This window comes from Nuphar pumila, chromosome 5 (genome assembly GCF_984573655.1).
Source record: "Nuphar pumila chromosome 5, dmNupPumi1.hap1.1, whole genome shotgun sequence".
NCBI classification, from domain to species: Eukaryota; Viridiplantae; Streptophyta; class Magnoliopsida; order Nymphaeales; family Nymphaeaceae; genus Nuphar; species Nuphar pumila.
The window spans coordinates 114,134,587-114,161,108 of NC_143253.1; the positions used below are offsets into that span (position 1 = coordinate 114,134,587).

At 37.6% G+C, this 26,522-nt stretch overlaps 2 protein-coding genes across 2 annotated transcripts; one reads left to right on the forward strand and one right to left on the reverse strand.

Moving 5' to 3' along the window:
- Nucleotides 1–751: 751 nt before the first annotated feature.
- On the forward strand, nt 752–2,168 carry LOC149838217 (NAD(P)H-quinone oxidoreductase subunit T, chloroplastic-like). Its single transcript, XM_090006458.1, has 2 exons — nt 752–1,125; nt 1,603–2,168. Exons 1-2 carry the CDS (start codon nt 767–769, stop codon nt 2,021–2,023), a joined length of 780 nt encoding a protein of 259 aa, XP_089862584.1. The 5' UTR covers nt 752–766; the 3' UTR covers nt 2,024–2,168.
- Nucleotides 1,031–26,317, reverse strand: LOC149838218 (pyruvate kinase 1, cytosolic-like). Its single transcript, XM_090006457.1, has 16 exons — nt 26,249–26,317; nt 21,127–21,223; nt 20,927–21,024; nt 19,477–19,632; nt 19,267–19,344; nt 19,052–19,183; nt 16,945–17,025; nt 16,143–16,211; nt 15,962–16,051; nt 4,636–4,780; nt 4,452–4,540; nt 4,078–4,173; nt 3,920–3,987; nt 3,724–3,823; nt 3,597–3,656; nt 1,031–2,601 (listed from the first exon to the last, which is right to left on the reverse strand). Exons 1-16 carry the CDS (start codon nt 26,315–26,317, stop codon nt 2,449–2,451), a joined length of 1,581 nt encoding a protein of 526 aa, XP_089862583.1. The 3' UTR covers nt 1,031–2,448.
- Between the last annotated feature and the right edge of the window lie 205 nt (nt 26,318–26,522).

Consider the following 26,522-nt stretch of genomic DNA (forward strand, 5'->3'; position numbering starts at 1 on the left):
AAAATGCAAATCGGATGGCCACGATGTCAGCATGAGCAAAAACGCTCATGTTCTGCATGACCTGATCTGTTTCCATTGGTGATAGGGTCTCTTAGATTATTCCCTCAAAAAAGAAATCCAACATCTGTTACCCATCTAGATCTGGATCTATTTAAATCACTAAACCAGTTGGGCTTCGATCTACCTGAGACCAATGACGTGTGCCAGACAGACTAAATTATATTGTAGGCCCCATCGTCATTGCTTGGTTATTTGTCATTGGAGGTAGGGGGTGTCAAAGGGCCGGGTTTAGTTTGGATCTAAGTAAAACCAGACCCAGACCTGATTTGAGAAGATGGAACTAGGTCCAGGTCTGATCGGACCCACCATAAGAGAAACCATTCCCGGATCCTATAAGGATTATATGAACCAGACCCGAACTATGCCTGATAAATTTATATTTTTTAACCTTTTTACATTGAAAAATTACAGATCTTAGTTGAAACTCAGGGTCAGGTATGAAAGTTCACAAACCATACCTGACTCCATATATTAATCGGACCCTTTGAATCCGACCCAGATTCTATTAAAACCTTCTTATTTATCACCAAACCCTGACCCTATAGGGTTTGGTACGGTCGGGTCCAGGTCAAACCCGACCCATTGACACCCCTAATTGCAGGGTTTGGCTGAACGTATCGGAATACCTTCTGCACTGTGTTGACATACGCCAGCTACAAAACGACTGAATTTGAAAGCCACAAATATTGGACTCTTATTTGTGTGGATGAAGGGAACTCCTTTGCAGTTAGTTACCTATGCTTCACACATTCTTGCACTTGTTTCTTTGCCAACCATGTCTTCAACTACACCAACTTCTCTGATCACCCTCTTCCGATGCCGGAAAAGTGCAAAGCCGGTGACCGAGAGGTCTCGCCGGATATTCTTCTTCGCTGCAGGGAGTTCAGTGGAAGAGAACCAACGAAGAAAAAACAGAAAACCAGGCGTTGACACCAGAATTCATTGGGATAATCATGATGAAGGTTGGGTAGGAGGGAAGTCCAGCACAGTTGATGCAGAGAAGCAAGAGAGTTTTGGAGAGAAATTCTCTGATCTTCTCAAGAACGCCACCGGCACCCACTATGAGTAAGTTCTTGTAATTTTGCTGGTCCTGTTATCTGAACCAAGATAGATGCCTGTGTGGTAGTGTCATCTTATCTGGGACTGATGCAGCCCCATCTTACTAAGTCCAGCACAAAAAGCTTAACTGTGTCAAGGTTATGCCTATATTCCCAAAAAACTTGAAAAGCATTTATTGCATTCTGAGATATTCACCAGAACTCCGTCATCCTTTTGGCATGCATTTCTAAATCACTCAAACAGTCTCTCTCTCTCTCTCTCTCTCTCTCTCTCTCTCTCTCTCTCTCTCTCTCTCCACCAAAATAAAAACTCAAGTAGCAGCCACATCTTAGCAAGGAATCTCAATCTTTGTGCTAGGAAAACGATGCTTGCACAATGCTTGTCAACGTTCCAATCCAGATGAGTAGATAGAATGCATAACCTTCAGAGGTAGCTCACCTTTCACATTGAAGAAACTAAAATCATGCAATTGATTGAGCTCAGGTTTTTAGGGGTATCGGCTCAAGCAGACTTGGAAGAGATCAAGGCAGCTTATCGGAGATTGTCAAAGGACTACCATCCTGATACCACCACACTTCCATTGAAAGCGGCTTCGGACAAGTTCATGCGTCTGAGAGAAGCTTATGATGTCTTGAGTAATGAAGAGAGTCGCCGGTTCTACGACTGGGGCTTGGCCAAAGAAGCCACGAGCCGCCAAGCGGAAAGGATGAAGCTGAGATTTGAAGATCCTTACGAACAAGATGTGAAGAGCTGGGAGTCGGTCCCGGACATGGTCGATAGGCTTGGTGGGAAGAACATGGAGCTCAGTGATCAGACTCTCACTGCTCTCACATTCGATGCTGCAGCAATTATAGTCTCTATCTGTAGTATAATATATGTGCTCTTCTTTAAAGAACCCAATTAGACAAAGGTTCCGCTTCCATCATTCCATTATATTCATGGTAATAGTTGTCAATTGATTGTAAAAAGTATAGTTTGAATACAAATACAATGCTCTCTCTCTCTCTTTCTCCCTCCCTCCTGTTTAGGAATGAAAAGGGTATTCTTGATCTACAGTGTGCACTTTTTAAACTAAAATAGAAGCTGCAGACTAGTGGAAAATTAAATGGAATTGCAAATACTTGGTCAAAAATATTAGAATTGGCGAAAGAGCTTCAGACTTGCGCAACAGAAAAGCTGGTTGGGCTCTATAAGCTTGGAAAACCTCCTTTACATAACCTTGTATAAAAATATGCTTATAAATAATGTTAGCAATGCAGAAATGGAGACAAAATTTTGGAGGCATATATAATAGCCATATAGCATTTGGTAGGGAATCGGTCATTCATCCTACTCTTCAACCTCAATAATTTTGACCACAGAAGAATCGCCAATTTTCTCAAACACAACTATCCGGTCATGGGGCTTAACCAGTCCAGCCCTTTTGCCATGTTCAAGTGCAAGAGTGAGCCCAGACTCTTCAGTGGAGCTGGTAGGACCGTCCTGCAACATGCAATAAAACAAGAAGAATAAGATAAAAAAAACTCTTACTTGAGCTGTGATGTGTTGACTAGAATTCGGCAGAATTAGTTCCATTACTCAGCGGCATAAGTTTCCATTAACAGTAAAAACATAGTCCATCCTTCTACTTTATTCACAGAAATTCCATTCAAACCTTGACAATCAAAAAAGCTCTGAAATTATTGTTGACAAACAACTACAAGCTGATACGTAAGAAGGTAGGTGTTGCACCCATTGAAAATAAGATGCGAGAGAATCGTTTACGGTGGTTTGGACATATTCGGCGAAGGCCTAATGATGCTCCAGTTAGAAGGTTGGAGAAATGGGAAAATATATTAGTTAAAAGAGGTCGGGGTAGGCCTAGGAAGACTTGGATGGAGATGATAGGAAAGGATATGAATGCTTTGAACCTCACCGAGGACATGGCGTTGGATAGAAATGATTGGAGGAAAAGGATTCATGTGGAAGACCCAAAATGAATTTCTTTTTTGGTTCATATCGCTGACCCCAATTGTTTTGGGATGAAGGCGTAGTTGTTGTTGTTGTAAACAACTACAAGCTGATCAAAAGGAAAATAAGCCTGCAGAAAACATACAGCAGAAGACCAACCAAAAGAAGCAAAACATCAGATATTTCAAAACGTGCTTGTGCATTAACGAGAGAAAAAAGACATGTTCAACAGATATGTGATGATTCTCATTGGTGAGAAATAAGAAATTGATACTATTTACTGAAACTTTTGGCCAGGATCAATATTCAAAATTAAATCTTGCATGTTGAAAGGCCTTAATAGCAGGAGGTGAAGTCTGCCATATGCTGATGATACCGCAAGGTTAAAAATTTTGCATAAGCATCTACAAAGTTTATAAAAAACGTCAACTTATGTGGTCTTTTCTACATTGCAGTTGAAATTCTTCAAATCACTAAATACTTGGAACTTATATGTGAGGAGAAAGTTTGTGCTTGAAATATATTACCAAACGGGAAGGGTTGGCCAGAATGGGATAGACACCTCTCAGTGCCAGACACTGCCTCTCCTGCATCCGAAAAGAAGACTTAAAACACGAAAAAGCCCATCATATAGAACTCCTATTGAAATTTTACCTGAGATGAGCCAGAAAAGCTCCATTTCTGCGAGTTGGTCAAGAGTGTTGGAGTAACAACAGCTAACACAGGCATGCTAGGCCTATATTTTGCAATCAACCTGCAATAGTGAATATTTCAAAAATCAGTCAACCAGAATATCCCTTTCCTTTTTCCAGAACATTAATTTCTCAGAAGAAAAGGCTTTGACAAAGACCTTGCAGCTCTCCCAGATGATGTGAACACAACAATTATGGCTGCTTTCACTTTCATTGCAGCACGGACCTTTTTATAACATCAAAAAGGGAACAGCAGGTTAGATGGAACACAATTTATTGCAGTGTAGAAATTACTAACCAACAGTATTGCAAATACCGCTGATGAAGCAACTGATTCCTCATGCGACATTGGCTTGCCAACACGTTTGATTATTCTCTTGAAAATAAGAGACTGATTGTAAACAACTTCAGCCTGCAATACAGGTTTTCTGCATCATGTATATTTACATATATACTATTTTTATGCTTTACTTAAGTTGAATATACCAGACTGACTGGTGGTATAAAAAAGTAAATCATATGCAATGAGATCAGTACAACTGCCAGGACATTTGCCAAAGCATGAAATAGGAAGTATTTTATTTATCCTGTATGCAAATGGATTTCATGTGACCATAGACATGGTGAAAATAAAATAACCGGGAAAGAATTCTAATATAGGATCATGGCAACACAGATTCAGTGACATACTTCAGCACATATTCTACCCACAGTTCTAATTGTCTCGACTGGGTAAAGACCCCTCAGGGTCTCTGCACCCAACAGAATACTATCAGTCCCTGCAAAACAAAAAAGACAGCCAGCTTTTAGAGATGAAGAAAACAAAGAATGACATAGACAGAAAGGATCTAAAAGACTAGTAGGCAATGCAAACCATCAAGGACAGCATTTGCCACATCAGTGGCCTCAGCACGGGTTGGACGTAGATTATCAATCATACTATCCAGAACACGAGTAATAATTACAGGTTTTCCTGACATATTGCATTTGTGAACAGCAGACTTCTGGAACAAGAAAACCTGTGGCACGATCTCTTAGTCTGATAAAATAACAATCACAAAACTGCCAGTCATGAGGGGCAGATCTACAATGCACCAAGATTGATGAAAGAATGAAGATGATCAAATACAATCGATAATATCCACATGAATCTTAAAAAACACTAGACCAACTTCTAGAAAGAGAAGGACTAATTCACAATCTAGATATAACTTGCCACAAACCTTTCATAGTAAATGCAATAAATCTAAGATTTATAGAATATAGTGATCATAGTAAATGCAGTAAATTTAAGATAAAAACATAATGATGATGCCAGACGAAAAGTTCAAATGCCCCAATGCCTGAATTTCAATCTAGATTCTTGAAATTTGCTTAAACCTCAGGGACGGATCTGTCTGACAACAGCAACTGAGATTCAGTGAAACTTTTTCTATTGCAGAATAGATGTTTACTGGCATATGGAATTAGTTCCCAATGTCAATTTTCATAAGTGTTGTGTCATTGGAGCTGTGGTTCTGGGAAGAAAATTCACTCCAGAACAATGGAGAAATTTTTGAGGATAAGATAGGACACAGTGCGGGTCAAGATTACCATAAAGTTCCTCCACGTGAGCAGAACCATGTAACCTGGACACTCCTGAGAGAACATCGCACCCATGTTGGTGTGGGTGCAATACTGGGACACAACTTTTGCAGTGTCTACTTGTAATGAAATAAGCAATACAAGGGAGTGCATCTTGTGAGCATACAAGACCACAATAGCAAATGACACAAGGACCTCTTATGGGTAAACACAAAATTACAATCACATAAGCCACTCATGGGCCAAACACAAACATAAAAAATATAGGATCTTATTAAGAGAATGCTTGAGAACAATCTTAACATACAAGAGAGGTTACACTCTCTATTTATACAGAAAAGAAAGCAAAAAAGAGTCATTATAGCTGTTGGGAGCACTTCACAACAGCTAGAAATATAGTTGTTGGGAGCACTCCCAACAACTCTATTTCAAGAGCATCATAAGGACTATAATACCCTTGATAAAAATAATAAATTACAAAAATAATAAAAACCTAAAGTACTAATGAACACAACTAATTACATAAAAAGAAATGATTAAACTACCCCTAATAGGTTTTACTTATTATATCAAGAAATATATACATATACATATTAATAAAACTTTTAGAGAGTAATTCGAGAAAAGAGTAATCATTATTTTCTTTAATAGACACATCTAAACCAAAGAAATTTTCTTGCTCTATAAAGGTAACATTCCTTGATATATAGAGTTTATCATTTTGAAAGTCATAACATCTAAATCTAGTTTGGGTTTCTCCATAACCAAGAAAAACACAAGGAATGACTCTTGGTGAAAGTATGTCATTTTTATTTGTAAGGACAAAACATTTACATCCAAAAGTCCTTAATCTGAAATAATTAAGGGTAGTTTTATAAAGTTTCTCATAGAGAGAAATATTTTGAAGTTTGGTTGAAGGAAGTTTGTTTATGAGGTAAACCGAAGTGAGCGCAACTTCAGCCAGAAAGTGTTTTGGAACATTTTTAGATATAAGCAGGGTTCTAGTGGTTTTCACTATATGCCTATGTTTTTTTTCGGCCAAACCATTTTGTTGAGGTGTGTTTCCACAAGATCTTTGATATAAATGTCGTGATTCTCTAAGTAAACTTTAAAATCTTTTGACATATACTCTCCCCCTTAATCATACCAAAATATATAAATATTGGTTTTAAGAAGATTTTTGACAAGGTTGTGAAATATTTTAAAAGTTTCAAAAACTTCATATTTGTGCCTAAGAAAGAATATCCAAGTAAAACGTGAATAATCATCCACAAATATCACATAATAAGTAAATTCTCCTTTAGAGGCAATAGGAGCAAGACCCCAAACATTCGAGTGTATTAATTCAAGCGATTTGGAGGCAACAAAAGTTTTTTCTTGATAGGGAATGACTTTCATTTTCCCAAAAATACAGTCAATACATTGGATTTTTTCATTACAAAAATAGATAAATTTGAAGAATTTGAAAAAAATTCAAGAGAAGATCCATATGTGGTAAAAACATTAGATCTACTTGAATTAAAAACACAATCGAAGAGCATAGTCCTATAAGGGTTATATGAAATGAGGCACCAGAATCTGAGCCAATAAATCTTACCAGCAGGTGAGGAAGAAGAGACTGCGGCACCGGTTAAGGAGGATGAGCCTTTGAGGAGCGGTTGTAGAGCTTTTGCAAGTTGAGACAAGAACATGCCTTGGTAACCGGAGTTAGAGGCTTTCTTGTTTTCCTGAGGAGCTTCTAGGGTAACTACTCTTTTCTCATCATTTTTGAATTCAGGGCAAAAAAGTTTGATGTGCCCCAGTTCTCCACCTATGTCACAGGGATTCGGCTAGCAGGGTGCCGCACCCGCGTCGGCGCGACTCGACGCGGGTGCGGGTGCCGCACCAGGTGCGATCAACCCGATCCTGGGTGCGTTGACCGCACCCAGGATAATTTATGTCCTTTTTTTTATTTTTTATTTTTAAAAATTGCCCCTGCGAATTTTTTTTTTAAAAAAAATCTGCTGACAGCAGTTGTCAGCTGTTGTCAGCTCCTGACTTTTCAATGATGGTGGTAGCCTTGCTTGTGCTATCATGCAGCTGTATATAAAAAAAATCTGCTGCTGTCAGGAGCTGACAGCTGCTGTCAGCTCCTGACTTTTCAATGATGGTGGTAGCCTTGCTTGTGCTATCATGCAGCTGTATATAAAAAAAAATCTGCTGCTGTCAGGAGCTGACAGCTGTTGTCAGCTCCTGACTTTTCAATGATGGTGGTAGCCTTGCTTGTGCTATCGTGCAGCTGTATATAAAAAAAACTGACAGCAGCTGTGACAGCTGCTGACTTTTCAATGATGGTGGTAGCTTTGCTTGTGCTATCGTGCAGCTGTATATAAAAAAAAAAATCTGCTGACAATCTGCTGACAGCAGCTGTCAGCTGCTGTCAGCTATTGACTTTTCAATGATGGTGGTAGCCTTGCTTGTGCTATCGTGTAAAATTTGAAAAAACCCGCCCCCGACCCCTTATATATATATATATATATATATTATTTATTTATTTATTTATTTATTTACATTTTTGCCCTTGCCGCACCCCCGCACCCGGGTTTTTTGGAAGTGCCGAATCCCCGCACCCGCACCCGCGCCCGCACCCGCACCCATGTGACATAGTTCTCCACAGTTATGACAAGTAATCTTTTCTTTTGTATCATTTCCCATATCATTGCTTCTTGACTTACAAGAATTATTCTTGTAGAAGTGAGGAGGCTTATACGAATGAATATTGGCACCGGGTCTAGAAACCGCCAATACATTGTCTTCGGTCTCTCTATATTCGGTCATGGATTTGAACCTTGTTTCTTCCATATAAACTTGGGCTAAAATCTCATGTAAAGGTGGAAGCTCCTCTTGATTTTTGTTCTGGTGGATGATAGAAACACGAACATGTTTAAATTCGGGCCTAAGCCCTCTCATGAATTGAAAAAATTGCTCACTAAGGATTTTATTTTTCTTACAACGAGCATCATCAAGGGTATCCCAAATATGCTTCATTTTAGTCATTTGATCCCGAAGTCTTTTGAGAGTATCATAGTACTCTATAGTACTCTCTAACACTTCTATCACCTTGCTTGCAATTGTGAATCTTATTTTGTAATTAGGGTTGTCAACGGGTCGAGTTTAGTTCGGAACCAGGTGGTACCAGACTTGGACCCGATTTTCGGGTATGGTATCAGATCCACTATAAGAAAAAACATACCCGGACCTGATAAGAACTATATGAACCAGATCCTGACCATACCCGGTAAAACCATATTTTTTAGCATTTTTACATTGAAAATTTGCGGGTCTTAATTGAAACTCGGGTCGGGTCTGGTATAAAAGTTCACAAACTAGTCCATGTTTTAATCAAACCTTCGAGTCCGAACTCGGGTCTTAATTGGGTCTTATTATTTATCACCATACTCGGACCCTATAGGGTTTGGTTCGGGTCGGGTCCGGGTAAACCAGGCTCGTTGACACCCCTACTTGTAATTCCCATTTATGGGCACCATCATGTTGGGTATAGGTTTGTTTGAAATAAACCCATGCTTTATCGGCCCTCTCAAATTCTAATATATTCTCGCAAGGTTCTTCACACATATTCCCCATAAATAGGAATAAAACCTTGGCATGTCCCACATCTCATGCTTTAATGGTCTTTTTATAATTTAATAGTCTTTTCTCTCTCTTTGTTATTAAGAGGTTCCTCTTTTGTAACACCATATTCCCCACAAATGGATTTTGTGAGAATAGGTTGAGGTTCTATATTTGCCCACCAAAATTATTTTCATAGCGGTGGCCCACATGTTATAGTTTTTCCCATCAAATTTGATGGGAACAACCGTAACTACTTTTTCGGACATTATTCCAAGAAAAGAAAGAGTAGGAGAAGAAAATAGATTGAGAGAAAAGAAGAGAAGAAGATCATAAGAAAATATTGAAGAAACAACGAACTAATAGTCCATCAATCTCCCGATCCTCCTCTTGATCTTCACGTACACGTTACAATTCAAGAGCACTAATGCTGAAATGGGCAGAGTAATACAAGAGAGTGCCTATTATGGGCATACAAGAACACAATAGCAAATGGCACAAGGACCTCTTATGGGTCAATATTGTTAAATTGTATCTCTATTTTTGTGTGTATATATATATATATATATACAGAGAGATACATATACATATATGTATGATACATATATGTATGATACATATATGTATATGTATCTATCGATATATATATATATAAATATATATTTCCCAACAAGTAACCCGTAAGGGTATTTCAGTATTTTCCCCTTTTGCGCATATTCACATTAGTGAATATGAGTGTACTTTATTTTTTCCTTTTCTTTTTCTATTTCTTTTTCTTTTCTTCTTTTTCTTTTTTCTTGTTGACTTAGTCAACCTTGGAGGGTGTCCAACACTAGACGTTGGACCCCTCCAACGGGTTAGATTTCTAACCGTTGGAGGGGCTCCAACGTCTAGTGGGAGCCCCTCCAAGGGTCCCTCTTGTGTATAAAGGGGGGTGAACCCCCCTCATAAATGTATTCAATGTTTGGAGCATTGTTCAACAAATTGTTCAATAAAATTCTTTATATTTTTGCATTTGTGTTCTTCATTTGTACCTTGGGTACATTTTGTTCTAAGTGTTCTAAGTGTTCTTGTGCCTTTGTGCACATATCCCTTTGTGGAGTTGGAGATTGGTTTGGACACTATCTCCTATTGAGATATTTTTACATGGTATCAGAGCAAGGTTGGTGATCGAGGATCGTGGGATTCTTCGTTTTTCGAGTGCCTTGAAAAATGTGTCTTCGGTATTTTGAAGATTGAAGTGGTGGATCTTGCTTCTCCAATATTTTAGAAGAATCTTACGTCAAGTAAGATTTGAAAAACCTTTTGTGGTACGTATTTTTTCTCCACTCTTCTCTCTCTAATGGGTGAAAAAGAGTTGCATTTTTCACTTGGATTTAAATTAAATGGCTTCAACTATCATGTTTGGGCCGGGAATATGGAGGCTCACGTTAAGGGGAAAGGGGTTTGGGGATACGTCAAAGGAACCATTCCCGAACCTAAGATCACCATTATGGAGAGAGGAGCAATCAAGGTTCTTGATGGTGAAGAGAGAGAAAAAACCTTTGAAGAATACAACAAAAAGCATGAAGAATGGGAGATGAAGAACTACAAAATTCTTTCGTGGTTCTTCTCTTCCGTTGAAACAAAAATAAATGTCAATATTTTGAAGTTCAAGAAAGCGTTTCAAGTATGGGAGTATCTTGAAATAATGTATACTTCAAGAGACTTGTCCTATAAATATTATCTCTAAAAGAAGGCATTAATTCTTCAACAAGGTGAAATGACCGTTAGAATTACTTTGCCGAGTTATCCACGGTTTGGGATGAACTTACTCTCCAAGAACCTAAATGGAGTCGAGAGGCAATTGAGTTAAGAGCCAAACAATTAAAAGATGATCACTTCTTCAACTTTTTAAATGGGCTTAGACCCAAATTCGAACAAACTAGGTCCTCTCTTTTGTCTTCGTTTTCTTCTCCTCCATTGGAATATGTGCTTACCAAACTAAGTAGAGAAGAAACTAGATTGGGGATGAATAAAACCAATCAAAGTGTGTTAGTCGTTCCTTCGAAGGATGAGGATGAGGGTGCTTATGCCGTCTCAAGACCGGAGAATAATGTCAAAACATATAAACCCCCTCACTTCAACAAAGGTCAAGGAGGAAGAGAAAATGCTGGGCATTATGGAAGAAGAGACTATAGCAAGATCATATGCCACTTTTGCAAAGAACCGGGACACATTAAACCGGTATGTCCTAAATGGAAAAGGATGGTGGCTATGTCTACAACTTTTCAACCAATCAAGGATGAAGGACCTTCAACCTCCTTATCTCTAAATCAAATCATGGAAACTCTTCAACCTCTCCTCGAGGGATCCGTCTCCGGGGCCGCCATGACCACCTTCTCTCCTCCCGGTAAGACTCTGTGGCTTTTAGACTCGGGTGCATCCTTTCATATGACTCCAAATGTTTTTGCTCTTTCTAAATACTCAAAGAATTTTTCACCTTCTTTTATTTCTACCGCGGATGGGGCTTCTCTTGAAATAAAAGGAATTAGAGATTTTGAAAAACATGGTTTTTACATTCCTAAAGTTAGATTTATCCCAAAATTGAATTTAAATTTGCTTTTCGTCTCTCAACTATCGGATCTTGAGTGTGATATCAAGTTCTCATCAAATAAATGTTGGATACAGGATCGTCGGTCTGAGAAGTTGATTGGGGAAGGCTTTAGGAAGGGAGATCTATACTTCATGAAATTTCTTCAAATTCCAAAACAATCTTTTTTGTAATATTGCCCAATATAAAAATATAAATGTTTGGCATAAACGCCTTGGGCATCCAAATATTGCCAAGCTCTCTCATTTACATTTTGCTAAAACTTTATGTAAAGACAATTTTAATTGTAATGATTGTATTCTTGGTAAAATGAGAAGCTTACTTTTTGGACAAAGAATTATGTTTCCATCCAAGCCTTTTGAAATTGTGCATTCGGATGTATAGGGACCGGCACCCGTTGTGTCTAAGGGAGGTTTTTCATATTATGTTATCTATGTTGATGATTTCTCAAGATATAGTTGGATTTACGTACTCAAACATAAGGATGAGGTTTTTTCTACCTTTAAGGTTTTTCATATGATGATACAAAATCAATTCAATAGTAAATTACATTTTTTTAGAACCGACTCCTGAGGAGAATACCTTTCAAATGAATTCAAAAGTTACATTGAAAATAATGGAATCGTTCATCAAAGGTCTTGCCCCAAAACACCTCAACAAAATGGACTAGCCGAACAAAAACATAGACATATAATAGAAACTACAAGGACCTTACTCATTTCTCAAAAAATTCCAAAAAGATGGTGGGCCAAAGCGGCTCTTACATCGACTTCCAAAAATTTGAATCAAATATCTCCTTTTGAAACATTGTACAAAAAGGAACCCGATTACAATACTCTAAGAGTTTTTTGTTGTAAATGTTTTGTCCTCACCGATAAGAATGATAAACTATCTCCAAAAGCTATCCCTTTTGCATTTTTGGAATATTCTGAAACACAAAAAGGATTTAGGTGTTATGATATTAAAAATGACAAACTATATGTCTCAAGAAACGTAACATTTTTAGAAAACATGAGTGGTTTTGAAGAACATAAAACTCATGAAGATAATGTTGACTACTCTTTTTTGTTTGATTTATTATCTAGGAACGAAGACTTGTTTAACGATGATGAATTAAATGAGGATGAAGACTTAAGTGAAAGTATTCCACAACCCATCCAACATGTAGAAGAAATAATAGTTGAACCAATTACCTATACACATAGAGATAAAAGTATTTTTAGAAGTGCAATAGAGAAGTATAGTGACCTTAGTGAATCTTCCAACCACTCTCGAAGAACAGAAAGACCTAGGAAAAATCCTTCTAGATTTATATCCTATGAATCTTTCTCCCCAAACCATAGGGCATGTCTCAGTGCCATTCACTCATATCAAGAGCCTAGAAACTTTGAAGAAGCTAATAAAATGATAGAATGGAGGGACGCCATGGATAATGAACTTAGAGCCCTCAACAAAGCTAAAACTTGAATATTTCAATATCTTCCTAAAGAAAAGAAATCAATAGGATGTAGATGGGTTTTTAAAGTCAAAACCAAGAGTGATGGCACTCTTGAAAGATATAAAGTCCGTCTTGTCCCAAAAAGATATAGTCAAGAATACAGTATTGATTACAAAGAAACCTTTGCTTTTGTTGCTCAGATGGTCACTGTAAGATGTTTGATCACTATTGCATCTATTAAAAAATGGAACATTTACCAAATAGATGTTAAAAATGTCTTTTTAAATGAGGATCTTAAAGAAGAAGTTTACATGGATTCTCTTCCTGGCATGGACGTACCAAAGGGAAAAGTTCTTCGTTTGCAAAAAGCACTTTATGGTTTAAAACAAGCTCCTAAGGCTTGGTATGATCGATTTAATGAAGTTATGATTCAAGAAGGTTTTGCTTTATGCTATACTGACACTGCTTTGTTTGTCAAAAGGTCTAATGCAGGAATTGTGATTTTATTGTTGTATGTTGATGACATGTTGATAACAGGTAGTGACATAAAGGGCATCAAAAGTATTAAAATTACTTTAAAAGAAAGGTTTGAAATGTCAGACTTGGGGTATTTGACATACTTTCTTGGTATAGAGGTAGCCTACTCTCATAAAGGTTATTTTTTGTCTCAAACTAAACTTGCATGTGAGATTCTTGACAGATCAGGTATTTCTAACGATAAAATATGTGAGACTCCTGAAATTATGGGATCAAAAATGAAGATCAATGATGGGATTCCTTTGGAGGATCCTACTCCATACCGGCAACTTGTGGGATCTCTGATGTATCTTAACATCACAAGGCCAGACATCCCGCATGTTCTGCACACTGCAAGCCAATTTCAGCATGCTCCTACATCCGTCCATATGGGCGCAGTTCTCTGAATTGTCAGATACATAAGGGGAACCTTAAATAAGGGAGTCTTTCTTTCCTCATCTTCTGAGTTCAATTTGATTGCATATACTGACTCTGATTGGAGAGGTGACCCAAATAATCGTCACTCCACTATAGGTTTTTGTATTTTTTTAGGTGAATCTCTGATCTCATGGAGATACAAGAAACAACAAAAGGTGTCTCTATCATCCACAGAAGCAGAATATTGAGCCATGGCTTCTACAACCATGGAAATTGTGTGGATTCATCAACTGCTGCAAGACATGGGGATTCAGGTTCAAGGACCTACCAAGTTATGTTGTGATAATAAAAGTGCAATCTACATTGCTAAAAATCACACGTTCCATGAACGTACAAAGTATATTGAGATGGACTGCCACTACGTTAGAGAAGCATATTTACAAGGAATTATAGATTTTCCCTACGTGACCTCAGAGTATCAGTTGGCAGATTTCCTCACAATTTTCTTCTTGGCAAACTTTCGATCATTGCGCCCTAAGTTTGAGGGAGGGTGTTAAATTTGTATCTCTATTTTTGTATACATTATATATATATATATATAGAGAGAGAGAGAGATACATATACATATATGTATATGTATCTATCGATATATATATATAAATATATATTTCCCAACATGTAACCCGTAAGGGTATTTCAATATTTTCCTCTTTTGCGCATATTCACATTAGTGAATATGATTGTACTTTATTTTTTATTTTTTCCTTTCTTTTTCTTTTCCTTTTTTCCTTTTCTTTTTCTTTTCTTCTTTTTCTTTTTTCTTGTTGACTTACTCAACCTTGGAGGGGGTCCAACACTAGACGTTGGACCCCTCCAACGGTTAGATTTCTAACCGTTGAAGGGGCTCCAACGTCTAGTGGGAGCCCCTCCAAGGGTCCCTCTTGTGTATAAATGGGGGTGAACCCCCTTTCATAAATGTATTCAATGCTTGGAGCATTGTTCAATAAAATTCTTTATATTTTTGCATTTGTGTTCTTCATTTGTACCTTGGGTACATTTTGTTCTAAGTGTTCTTGTGCCTTTGTGCACATATCCCTTTGTGGAGTTGGAGCTTGGTTTGGACACTATCTCCTCTTGAGATATTTTTACAAATACAATATTACAATCACATAAGCCACTTATGAGACAAACACAAACATAAAAAATATAGGATCTTATTAAGAGAATGCTTCAGAACAAGCTTAACATACAAGAAGAGTTACACCCCTTATTTACACACAAAAGAAAGCAAAAAAGAGCCATTAGGAAGTGCTCTCAATGGCTAGAAATATAGTTGTTGGGAGCACTTCCCAACAACTAGAAATATAGTTGTTGGGAGCACTCCCAACAGCTCTATTTCAAGAGCATTATAAGGACTATAATGCCCTTGATAAAAAGAATAAATTGCAAAAACAATAAAAACCTAAAGTGACCCTAATAAACATAATAAATTACATAAGGATAATGACTAAAATACCCCTAATAGGTTTTACTTATTACATCAATAAATATATATACATATACATATACATATTAATGTATATATGCAAACAATAAGTATATATATACTTTAACACGATTGTGGTCAACGGCACCAAGTCCATTTATGTCCAAAATAGACTCAATCAACCCTGACCAAGTCTAATTTTGTCCACATTATATATATATAGAGAGAGAGACAGAGGGTGGTAGGACGCGCATCCCGCTCAATTTTTTTCCGCTGAAAAAACCTTTAGCGGCAGTCACGACCACCACTAAAAGTCATTTTTGCGACTTTTTTAGTGCACGACCATCAGCTCACACACAGTGCGCTAGACGTCAGCTGAGAAGGTGGTAGGCAGCTACCACCTTCTCTCTCTCTCTCTCTCTCTCTCTCTCTCTATATATATATATATATATATATATATATTTATATATATATATATAGTGAGAGAGAGAGAGAAAGAGCCTAGCCGCAGCCCTGAACCCATGATTTTAAATTGCCGTGTTGCACCCATCGCACCCACACCCATGTCCATGTGACATAGGAACAGAACAGCTTACTTTTTCTGGAGGAAGGTCAATTCCTAAATTCCCACGTGAGAGAATAATTCCATCTGCTTCTTCAAGGATCTCATCGAAGTGCTTTAAACCCTGGGAATTTGTGGGCAACAAACAACATATAAAGAATATCACAGCTGAAAATCAGAATGTGAAAAAACTTCCATAAAAAAAATTGGTTTACCTCAACATTTTCCACTTTCGCAAATATCTGGGTGTGATGAAGATTTTGATTTTGCAGGAATTCTTTAAGCTGAAAATTGCAAGACAAAACACTCTTTAGCTTGGTACTAGGACTCAATTACCACTTAACTGTACTGTAATGCTGACTCAGTCCTCAAAAAGAACTAATAGGCATCAACATAGAAAAAAACATAATCCTTTTGTAGTGCACATGAACTTTAAAAAATTATTAAAAAAACATGTTTTGCAACTTGACTTATTTTTTTGGTCCATCAACAAAACATGATTTGGAATAACGAGAAAATTATTCTTTACAAGATGCATATGAATTGTTTGAATGTTTAATATTGAAAATTGAACCGTTTTAAGATATGTAGATGTCAAAGTAGCAAGATATAGGAATAGGACCATGTAGCGAAGCTTGCTACTTTTGTTATTGGCACAAAAGTGTTGTCTACCTGCCCAAGTATAACCATCCAGTGTCTTATCCTTTTAGAATTACATCTCATTATCCTTCTTCAAAAAAAGGATCACACCTCATTATCACGAGAACATTTAATACAATGCAATAAAACTAATACCAAATAAGGAATCCTAAACCATCTTGAAACTAAAGAAGGATATAAAATTAACAGTATTTATAATATAGTATAAATTATTACTTCCACAAAGGAAACACTGATTAACATAATCAATTACTGTAGTGTACATGAGCACTTTGTCATAAACATATCCATATCTTACAAGCCTGTGAATTCATACATGCTCATACACATCTTTTAGGATCCATAAAACTTAAATACCTCTCTCACATCCTCGGCATGACGGGTATATGAAAGAGAAATAATATCAACATTATTGTGCAGACCCCAAGTTGAAATGACCTGAAACCAATGGTAAAATTAAAAGAAAAAAATATTAATACAGGAGAGAAAACCTTACCGACATAACCAAAAAACAAGAATAATATATTAAACGATCCAACATGTTGACAATTAAAAAATAGAATGAAGGGGGAAAAGGGAAAAAAAAGGCCAATACATGCATTGACAAGCATAAAACTTCCTCCATTAAGTCTGTATTTAGTGGGGGATATTGCCACAATCTGGCATGTCGTTTACTGTGATATCAATAAACCATTTGTGATCAAGTTATTATCACTATTATTGAATGCATATTTATTCAACTGACACATCACAAATAGCAAATGCTAACATACCATGTACTATTCAATTGTGAAGAAAAAGAAAGAAACTCTTGATACAACATTGAAAGCGATGGCATGTTTTGAGACCAAGCTTTGTGCATCAACAAAAACAACCAAGTACATTGTGTAACCCTCTCACAAGATCTGCAGATATAGAATCAGCTACTTCATGATTCGCTGAAAGATTTTTTTAGTGCAAATGTCAAATAAGAACAGATAGATAACTGTTCGGAGCATGCAGTTGGTTGTAAATTTTCCATTAATGACAACAAGATAGAACCATAAAATTTTGAAACCGGATTTTGGCATTGGATGAATAAGTGATTGCAGGCTTCACATGCCAAGTGTGCATTCCAGAAAACTATAAATGTATTGAGCTTTGTAACAATGGTACTTCAATCATCCCCTCGTACCTGTGTCTACCCCCACTGGTACTGGGCTCTCCATCCATTTTTATCCATTTTATGACCTAGTCAACATGTACTCAACACTCGGGATTAAAAGTGCCCAATGTATACTTGTTGAACAATAATTAATTATTAGTTAATTATATATCTTCACATGTTTTGTCTTCTAGTTTCAGTTCATAATTGATAGCCTACAACCTATGTCACAGGGATTCGGCTAACCAGGTGCCACACCTGCGTCGACGCGACATGACGCGGGTGCGCATGCGGGTGCACGTGAGGGTGCGGCACCTGGTGTGGTCAACCTGATATGTAAAAAAGAAAAGAAAACCCCATTGAGGGAGGCTCGCCTGAAGAAGAAGAAGAAGACAGTGTGGAAAGAGAGAGGCGAGAGGGAGCTCACCTGAAAGGGGGCCGGAGGTTGCATCGCTGGCACAGGAAGGACCGGCATCGGGTGGCCGAAAAACGAAAGGGAGAGAGGGAGCCTGCGGCGGGGGGAGAAGGCGAGCGAGGAGAGAGAGTGAGCAGCGTGGGGAGGGTTTCTCGAATAGAAACCCTACCCTGCATGCTTATTTAAAGCACACAGCGCATGTTTTATCGGGTTTGGATCCGGGTCGGATCCGAATCCGACCCGAGTCTGATTTTGTTTTTTTGCCGCACCCCCGCACCCATGTTTTTTTAAGTGCCGCATCCCCGCACCCGCACCCATGTGACATAGCCTACAACTTCATATATAGCACATTTTGTAAAATGTATTATATTTTAAGTGTTTTTGTGTATGTGTACATAGTCATCATCTTTCTAGAAATTCCTATGTTGTACCCTTCTTACCTGTCATACCCCATAGCAGTGACATAGGTACCGAGGAAATAAATATTATGACACAAATGCAATTTAGGTCTTAATTACCTACAGTAGGTGGAATATCAGCATTTCTATTTATAGTGTGCCAAAAGAAAGTCTTTTAAAAAATTAGAATACAGATTATAGTGTATTTAGCACACTAAAATCAGATAAAACTCAAGAAAATGTCAAAGAGCTCTAATATTCTAAACAGAATAATTTCTCTAGGAATCAGGTAGCTGGTTGACTGGTTGTCCTCTTCGCAAGCCATATTAGACCAAAATTAAAAGCAAAATATAGCCATTTTAACACTCAATTTGCAATAAATTCAAATGAACAAACATGGACTGGGTAACCTTGACAGATATATCATACATTGACGTATATACCTTACATCTGTAGAGGAAACAAGAAAACCATAGACAGTAGGACGGAAAGCTAAAATCAACCTACCTGCTTATCAAAATCACTAAGCGTGGGCAAATTAATATGAACTTTTGAGACATGCATTGTGAAAATGAAACCTGCAAGTGTAGCACTGTTCTTCACAAGACACACAACTTCTGCACCATTTGTCTCCAAGACCTACACAAGCCATGCACCACACTCAGGTAATAGCTACCTCAATGTATTGGTTCAATTAAAACAGGGGCCACTGCATTGTTCACCTCTAGCCACACAGAGGTGGTCTCACTTCCTGTGAAAAGATACTGTCCTATAAAGATAGTATCACCCTTTTTTACAGCCTGCAACTCATGCAAATGAGAAACATCACCCATGATTAAAAGCATGCATCCGGAGGTGAACACCGAAACATACAGAGAGAGAGAGAGAGAGAGAGAGATCAGCAATATTTGTGGAACATAAGATGTCAATACCTCTGCAAGTGCTGCATAATTGACAGGCAAAACCATTGCAGAGGCTTCTCTAGTAAGGTCTGAAGTAAGAACGAGCTGGTCATCCGCTTTCAAGTCAATAGGATTTCCAGTCTTGTTGTGAACCCGAAGCTCTGGACCCACTGTATCTAACATGACCTAATAAAGCAAAACGATGCAAGTGTTTAATAAACCTATAAACATCAATGAAAATGTTGGACACATGTATGGGCACACGCACATACACACATTTGACATGCATATATGTGTAGAAAAACATTGATTCCATGAAGCAACTTTGAATTTTGTGCTAAATCAATGGACAATAATATGGCAAAGAGAAAATATAGGAGAGACAAAATACAAAATATATTCCCCAATTCCAACCATGGCAAAGAGAAAATTCATTGATCAAGCTCCAAAAGCTGGCTCTTTTATTGCATGACCATGTTTGTAAATGTCCATCTCTTCAACAAGGAGAAGTTTTGGGCAATTGAATAGCTAAATGCACCATTATGAGAAATCATATTCACATTCACATAGATGCCCTTGACTGGTACATTAATACAAGTGAAATTTGATAACAGAGGACATTTCTGTAATGTACAGTCCAAGACTCTTTATCAAGTGGACAAAAATCCTTGGGCTCCACAAGGAAATGTTATCAACACATCTACAGAGATAGACTGGATGTGGTATCTCATGTTAATCCTAGAACTCTCTTTTAGCTTTTGTTTCTGAAAATCATGAATCTTAAAACATTAAGAAAATCTATAGAGAAAAAAATTCCAGGCAATTATCTTTGATACCCTGGGTGGCTCCACAAAACAGAATAAACAATTAGCCATAAAAATTTCACATGGAACAGAATAGCTCAAGTGTAATGCAGAGAAAACATTTGCAGAATAACAAGTACGAAGCACCAGAAATGAGATTGCAAGTACTGCTCAATATTATATTGACATTAAATCCATAGTCACCTGTACCATTCTCACAATAATATTGGCAACAGTTTCCGCAAAAGAACAAAAAGATAGTTCTTGGAAAAAACTTATCACTTAAAAAAATTGAAAACTTCAGAAATTATTTTCTTTTGAAAAGGACGTGAGATTATTGCAACCATGTGGTGCTAATGTTTTTATATTTTTTATCTATTTTGATATTTTGCCTTATTAATTTAAAAAATGGGAAATACAATCAACTGAAAATATTTTTGGTGACTGGTTAAAAATAAAGCCTGCAGCACACCTCCAAAATGCACAACTATGCAAGTCCAACTATTTAGTCTGTATTGCATATGCTTAGTTCATGTACATAGATACGCAAACAATTCTATATGTCCCATAGTATAAAACGATAAGCATTATGGCATGACCTAAACTCTTCATGGTTATCTCCACACCAATTTTTTAGTTAATTAAATAACAACGTATGTAAAAGGTAGCCAGCTTACAGAATACAGCATTTTAACATTTTTAGCAGCCACTTTGAGGTTGTCAAGAGTTTCCTGATGGTAATCACTATCTAACCAGGAGAAATCAAAACGTGCAACTGCCAAAACCAAGTCATAAACCCATGTCATTGTAACATCAAATTATCATTGAATAATCACCAATTGTAGAAAAGGGGACAAAAGTATGGACAAATAACAACCTGACATTCCTGCCCTCAGGCATGCTTCAATAACCTCAATAGATCTTGTCCTTGGTCCAAGTGTGCCAATAATCTTGGTCAATGATGGGTAAAAACTCTGATACAATACACAGCAAATTAAAAAGATATTTAGGTGAAGACAGTCAATAGCATGCAACTTCTTATCATTGTCTAAATTTCAGGATATCTGGGCCATGTAGAATCACAATATATTAGGGAAAGGTCTCAAGTTTGAATCCCACCAAGGTCTTTATCCCTAGCTTGGCTATTATAGAGAGAAAGAGAGCATCATTGTAGAGATATGAATACAAAATCTGATATTAAAGTTCATTTTGGTAGCCAACCAGCATGTCAAAAATAAGTTAGATAATCTGAAATCCCAAGAGAACTCAAAAGCACAAGTTAATAATGGGACAAAGGATAAGGGATCATAGAGAAGAAAAATTTTGCCCAAAAATTTGTCATAAGTATTCCACAAACAAGAAGTGCCTACAGCACCCCTCCTCTTTTTCTCCCTTGTGTGTGTTTTAACTTCTTAACTTAGACGGAAATATTTTGCTTGTCTGTATCATACCTTTCTCTAGAAAGTCATGGCAGGACAATGATAAATAATCATGCTAATAAAAGTGTATGAGGTCATTTCAAGCATAATCCAACAACCATATGAAAAAGAAAAACCGAGCAAATTTGGTAATGTTTGACAATCAAACAACTTCAGGCATGGCTTTAATTGCTTGACTGACTCGGCTTAAGTCTTAAGCCTCATGCAGCATGTACTAAGATGGATCAAAAAAGTTTTTGGACCCTCCCACTGAAGTAAAGATCTAAAATCCCAACATGAGTTGCAAAATCATAGCGGCAAATCTCAATCATCAAAATTATAAATTTCCATGATTTGGAGAAGAAACCATAAGAATCGATTGCTTAAAAAAGAGCTTGAATGCACAGTTTCTTTGAAAGCAGTATAAATTGAGTATAATTTCCAAAAAGAATTTAGAACAGATCTCAAAAACTAAACCATGAGAATACTATAGCCAGCATAAATACAATGGCCTAGTGTTCATAAGAAAAATGATCCATTCTCCACTCCAACAACATCATTTAGATTGTCTTCTTTTTCAATTGAATTTTAAACATCTCCTCCTTTTCCTTGGATGGAATTGGAATAGAACCCTTTGAATTGAACATTCACAAACATTTTGTACCTAACAGATTTCAAAATGTAATAATGGTGGCATTTTACTTTTGCTAACAACCCAAGGGCATTCTAGTAAATTTGTAGAAAAAATACTACAAATCAAAAGTCCATTCCCAAAGTATATTGCAACTATGAAAGTCACAAGGATATGAACATGGACACGGATACAAGACACAAATTCGGCAATTTTGTGAAAATTAGGACATGAGGACACTTGTTTGTGTGTGTGTGTGTGTGTATCACAAGGTTTATTTTTATTAAGAACAAAAAAGGAGATAGTCTAGTAATATATTTGGTTTTTAAAGCATATGAGTAGCTTTAGAAATGACAATCAATAGTGCATGCATGTATAACAAGTTTCATTAACAAAAAGATGGTAGATTTGTAATATATTTGGTTTTCAAAGTAAGGGGCAGTCTAGTAAAGGATGGTGGACATGGCATTTTTTTTAACACATTTATTTTAAATCATGGATAATGTTTTATCTTTATAAATATATATATATAGTGTTCCTCCACTTTTGGTGTGCCCTTGTGTTGCCCAAGGTCAAGAACAGCTCTCTCACTCAATCGAACACTGTGGATGTATTATGTGTAATTTGTTTGCTAGGAGGCAAGGGGTAAGCCCACGGAGTTTTATGCTGTCAGTACAGCGACCGTAAGTACGGCAGGCAGAGCTAGTTCAACTAAGTCTCTGATCCTAGGGGTGGTTTCTTTGTGTAAACATAAAAAAAGGAATCAGACTTTGAATCATGTTTTTACGAAATAAAATTATAATGTTTTAAGACATGAAATTTTGGTGCATACACATTGTAATTATATGATCCAAAATATTTATAAAAAAACATGTAGATCACATCTATAGGATTTCTTTGACCCTCCAATCTCTCTCTCTCTTAATATATATAAATAAATAACTATATATATAGTTATTTATTTATATTTATATTTACATATATTTTGAAAACATGTTAAAGGAGAGGGGTGGGGACTCAAACCCTTGACATCTAATTTATGAACATAAAGAGAAACCACTACACCAAAGGCATTTGTTGTAATAACATGTAAACAGTACATGACATGTACACAATAGACAAGCCTAATCAAGCCTTAACGAGCATAAACTGGTTTCCAACTCGAGCTCATTTATCTAATTGAGTTTATATGTATGCACGAGCTAGGTTCATTCTATAAATGAATGAGCTCAAGCTACTCCACTTCCTGTGCACCCCCCTGACGTTATACACCCATGGTCATGCATGTCATTGTGGATGCTCTCAAGGTTTGGCTTGTCCTATGACATATAGTATAACATATATACCTTTCTCCATTACTTTTTTATCCTAATCAGTTACTTGGTTAGCTTAGTGGGGGACAATGAAAGTGTGGAATGGTTGAGGTATCCAAAATTCCTTAGGGGCAAAAGGTTGTGGTTGTCCTGTTAATGTTCAGCAAAAAGCGATGAATGCTCTCTCTCTCTCAGCCCTATTATTCTCTTAAATTAGATTTTCATAAAGCCTTTGATTTTGTGCATTGGCCCTTCTTATTTCAAATGTTATCCAATTTTGGCATTGGTCGTCATTTTTCTGGGTGAGTGAGGGAATTGGTCTCTAATGCTCAGGCCATGATTAAAATTAACGGCAATAGAGGTGGCCAGAACAAGTTGGGGCGTGGATTACAGCAAGGTTTCCCTCTCTCGCCTTTGTTGTTGAGGGTCTCGTGGTGTTGCTTAAGCGTACTGCGGAGAAGCGCCTTATAGATCCTTTAGATGTTCTGAATTTCCCGGACCATATTCTTATTTATGTTGATGATATGCTTATTTTAGGGCGAGCAAACGTGCAGCAGACACTTAGATTCAAACTTATTCTCCAGTTCTTTCTCTCTCTTTCTGAGCTTTCTCTAAATGATAGCAAATGCTCTCTTACTATGTTCAATGTTGAGTCTTCTATGCCTCCAGCGGGACAACAGATTTTTAATTACGCGATCTTTGAGTTGTCGATGACGTATTTGGGCCTGCCATTACAAGTGAAGCGCCTCTCCTCCACTGCTTGGGCTCCAACTATTCAAAAAGTGAAAAACATATTTTTTTTTGTGGCAGACGTCTTATCTCTCCAGCGCTGGTCGTTTGACTTTAATCAGACATGTTCTTTCCTCAATCCCTTAAATTTTCATGTCAATGTTTATGATGCTTGTTGGTGTGGAGAAGCAGATTTTTCGTTTAATGGCGGATTTTCTTTGATCTGGGTGTCAACTCCATGGCAAGCGTCATTTGGTTGGTTGGCGAACGGTGGTGTTACCTAGGCGTATGGTTGGCTTAGGTGTTTTTGCGCCCAGACAAAGGAGTATTTCTCTTGTGGCCAAGCAATGTTGGATGGCCCATCAACAGGGTTCTCCTTGTGCTCGTTTGCTTCTTGCTAAATATGGTGCTCTTGATTTATCTCTTCTTCGTCATGGAACCCGGGGGTTGGCGATCTCGCACTTGCGAAGCATGTGGCTGAGAGCCTTATCGTTCTTCAGATATCAAATTGGGGATGCGGGAAATTATAATCAGTGGTTGCAATGGGTGATTGCGCCTAATGGTGTGTTCCACACCCACAAAGTGTATAGATCGTTGCTCCCCCCGGGGGCGATTGGTTCCCTGAGTGCGTGTTATGGGCTAAGGGCCCTTCGCCCAAGATCTCGGGTCTTGGCTTGGTTAATTTTGCATGATAGGGTTCAGACTCACAGCTATTTAAAGAAGTTGGGTTTTCAGTTTCCTAGTTGGTGTGTGTTTTGTCAAGCAGCTGAAGAAACTACCTTTCATTTATTTTGGTCATGCCCATTCTTTGTGGTCCTTTTTAATAGGACGTGGAGATCTCCGAACGTAATTGTCAAAGAGGAGTCTTTCGCGCTTGATCTGCAACTGGGCTCTGTTCAAATTAGACGATGCAAGCGGTGGAGGCTGATTTGGAAGACGTGGTGGTTTACTACTTAGTGGTTTGTTTGGATGGTGCGCAATGATGCTATTTTAAATCAAATTCTGATTGTCCTTAATAATCTTGTCCATAAAATCCTAGTTGATGTATATGTGGTTCTACGTATGCATCTTAGAGACCTCCCCTTCCCTCTGATCAACGTTCACTTATCGGTGGTGCCTTCTAGTCCAGCGGATCCTGGTTGAGCTTGGCTTTGTTGTATGTTGCTATATGTCTGTAGTTTCTTTTTCTTTAGCTTCTTATTTTTCTATATTTCTATTTATGTTTTCTATCATGTTGATATTCTCTCTCTCTCTCTCTCTCTCTCTCTCTCTCTCTCTCTCTCTCTCTCTCTCTCTCTCTCTCTCTCTCTCTCTCTCTCTCACACACACACACACACTAAAATGTCAACATGACATGAAAAGAAACAAATCATTTTTCGATAGGCAAGATGGGATTAGGCAGAGTCCTACCAGTATATTAAATTGCTATACAAAAGAAACCGATCATTCTATAATTGTATTAGCAGAAATGTGCCCTAAATCCTATTCACACCTATGAAGAAAAAAAAGAGAGAAATTTGATTCCAGGTTAAACATAGAGACCATGAGCAATCCTAACAGAGCACATTTTGTAATAAAAAGTAAGAATTCAAAAATAATGGCACAAAGATTTCTAAAATAAAGGAAAATAAAACAAAAGAATGAAAAAAGAGAAAGCAGGAGTTTGTGAACCCTGGCAAAATTCCTCGCACAAACCCATCACCTTCGGGGAGGGGGGGACCACTGTTACGAGTTACCGCACAAAAAAAAGCAGATAAAATTAAAAATACACATATACAAACACGCGTTAACAAGCAATTCCGAATGCACACTGCGCACGTATGACGACGAAAATCGAACAATAACACGTTGAGAAACGACGTAAAAAGATGAAACAAACAAAAAACTGAAAAAGGGATGAAATTTTACTGGTTTTGAAGGAGTGATGACGGAGACAAGCCGGAGCGGCTCCTCCATGATCGATTGCCCTCCTTGCATTGTGAGAGACGACGACGGCGGCGGCGATTCGATCGATCGACTCTATGAATCTTGGCTAAGAAAAATTAGGGTTTTCGGAGAGAGAGAGAAGATAAATTTTAGGAAAGTGGAGGGAATCGAGCATTTTATAGGAGGGAAGGAAGGAGAGCGAGTGCGCGGTTCGTTGCGCGCGCGAGGGGAAGGCCGTTAGTGTCTTGTGCTCATT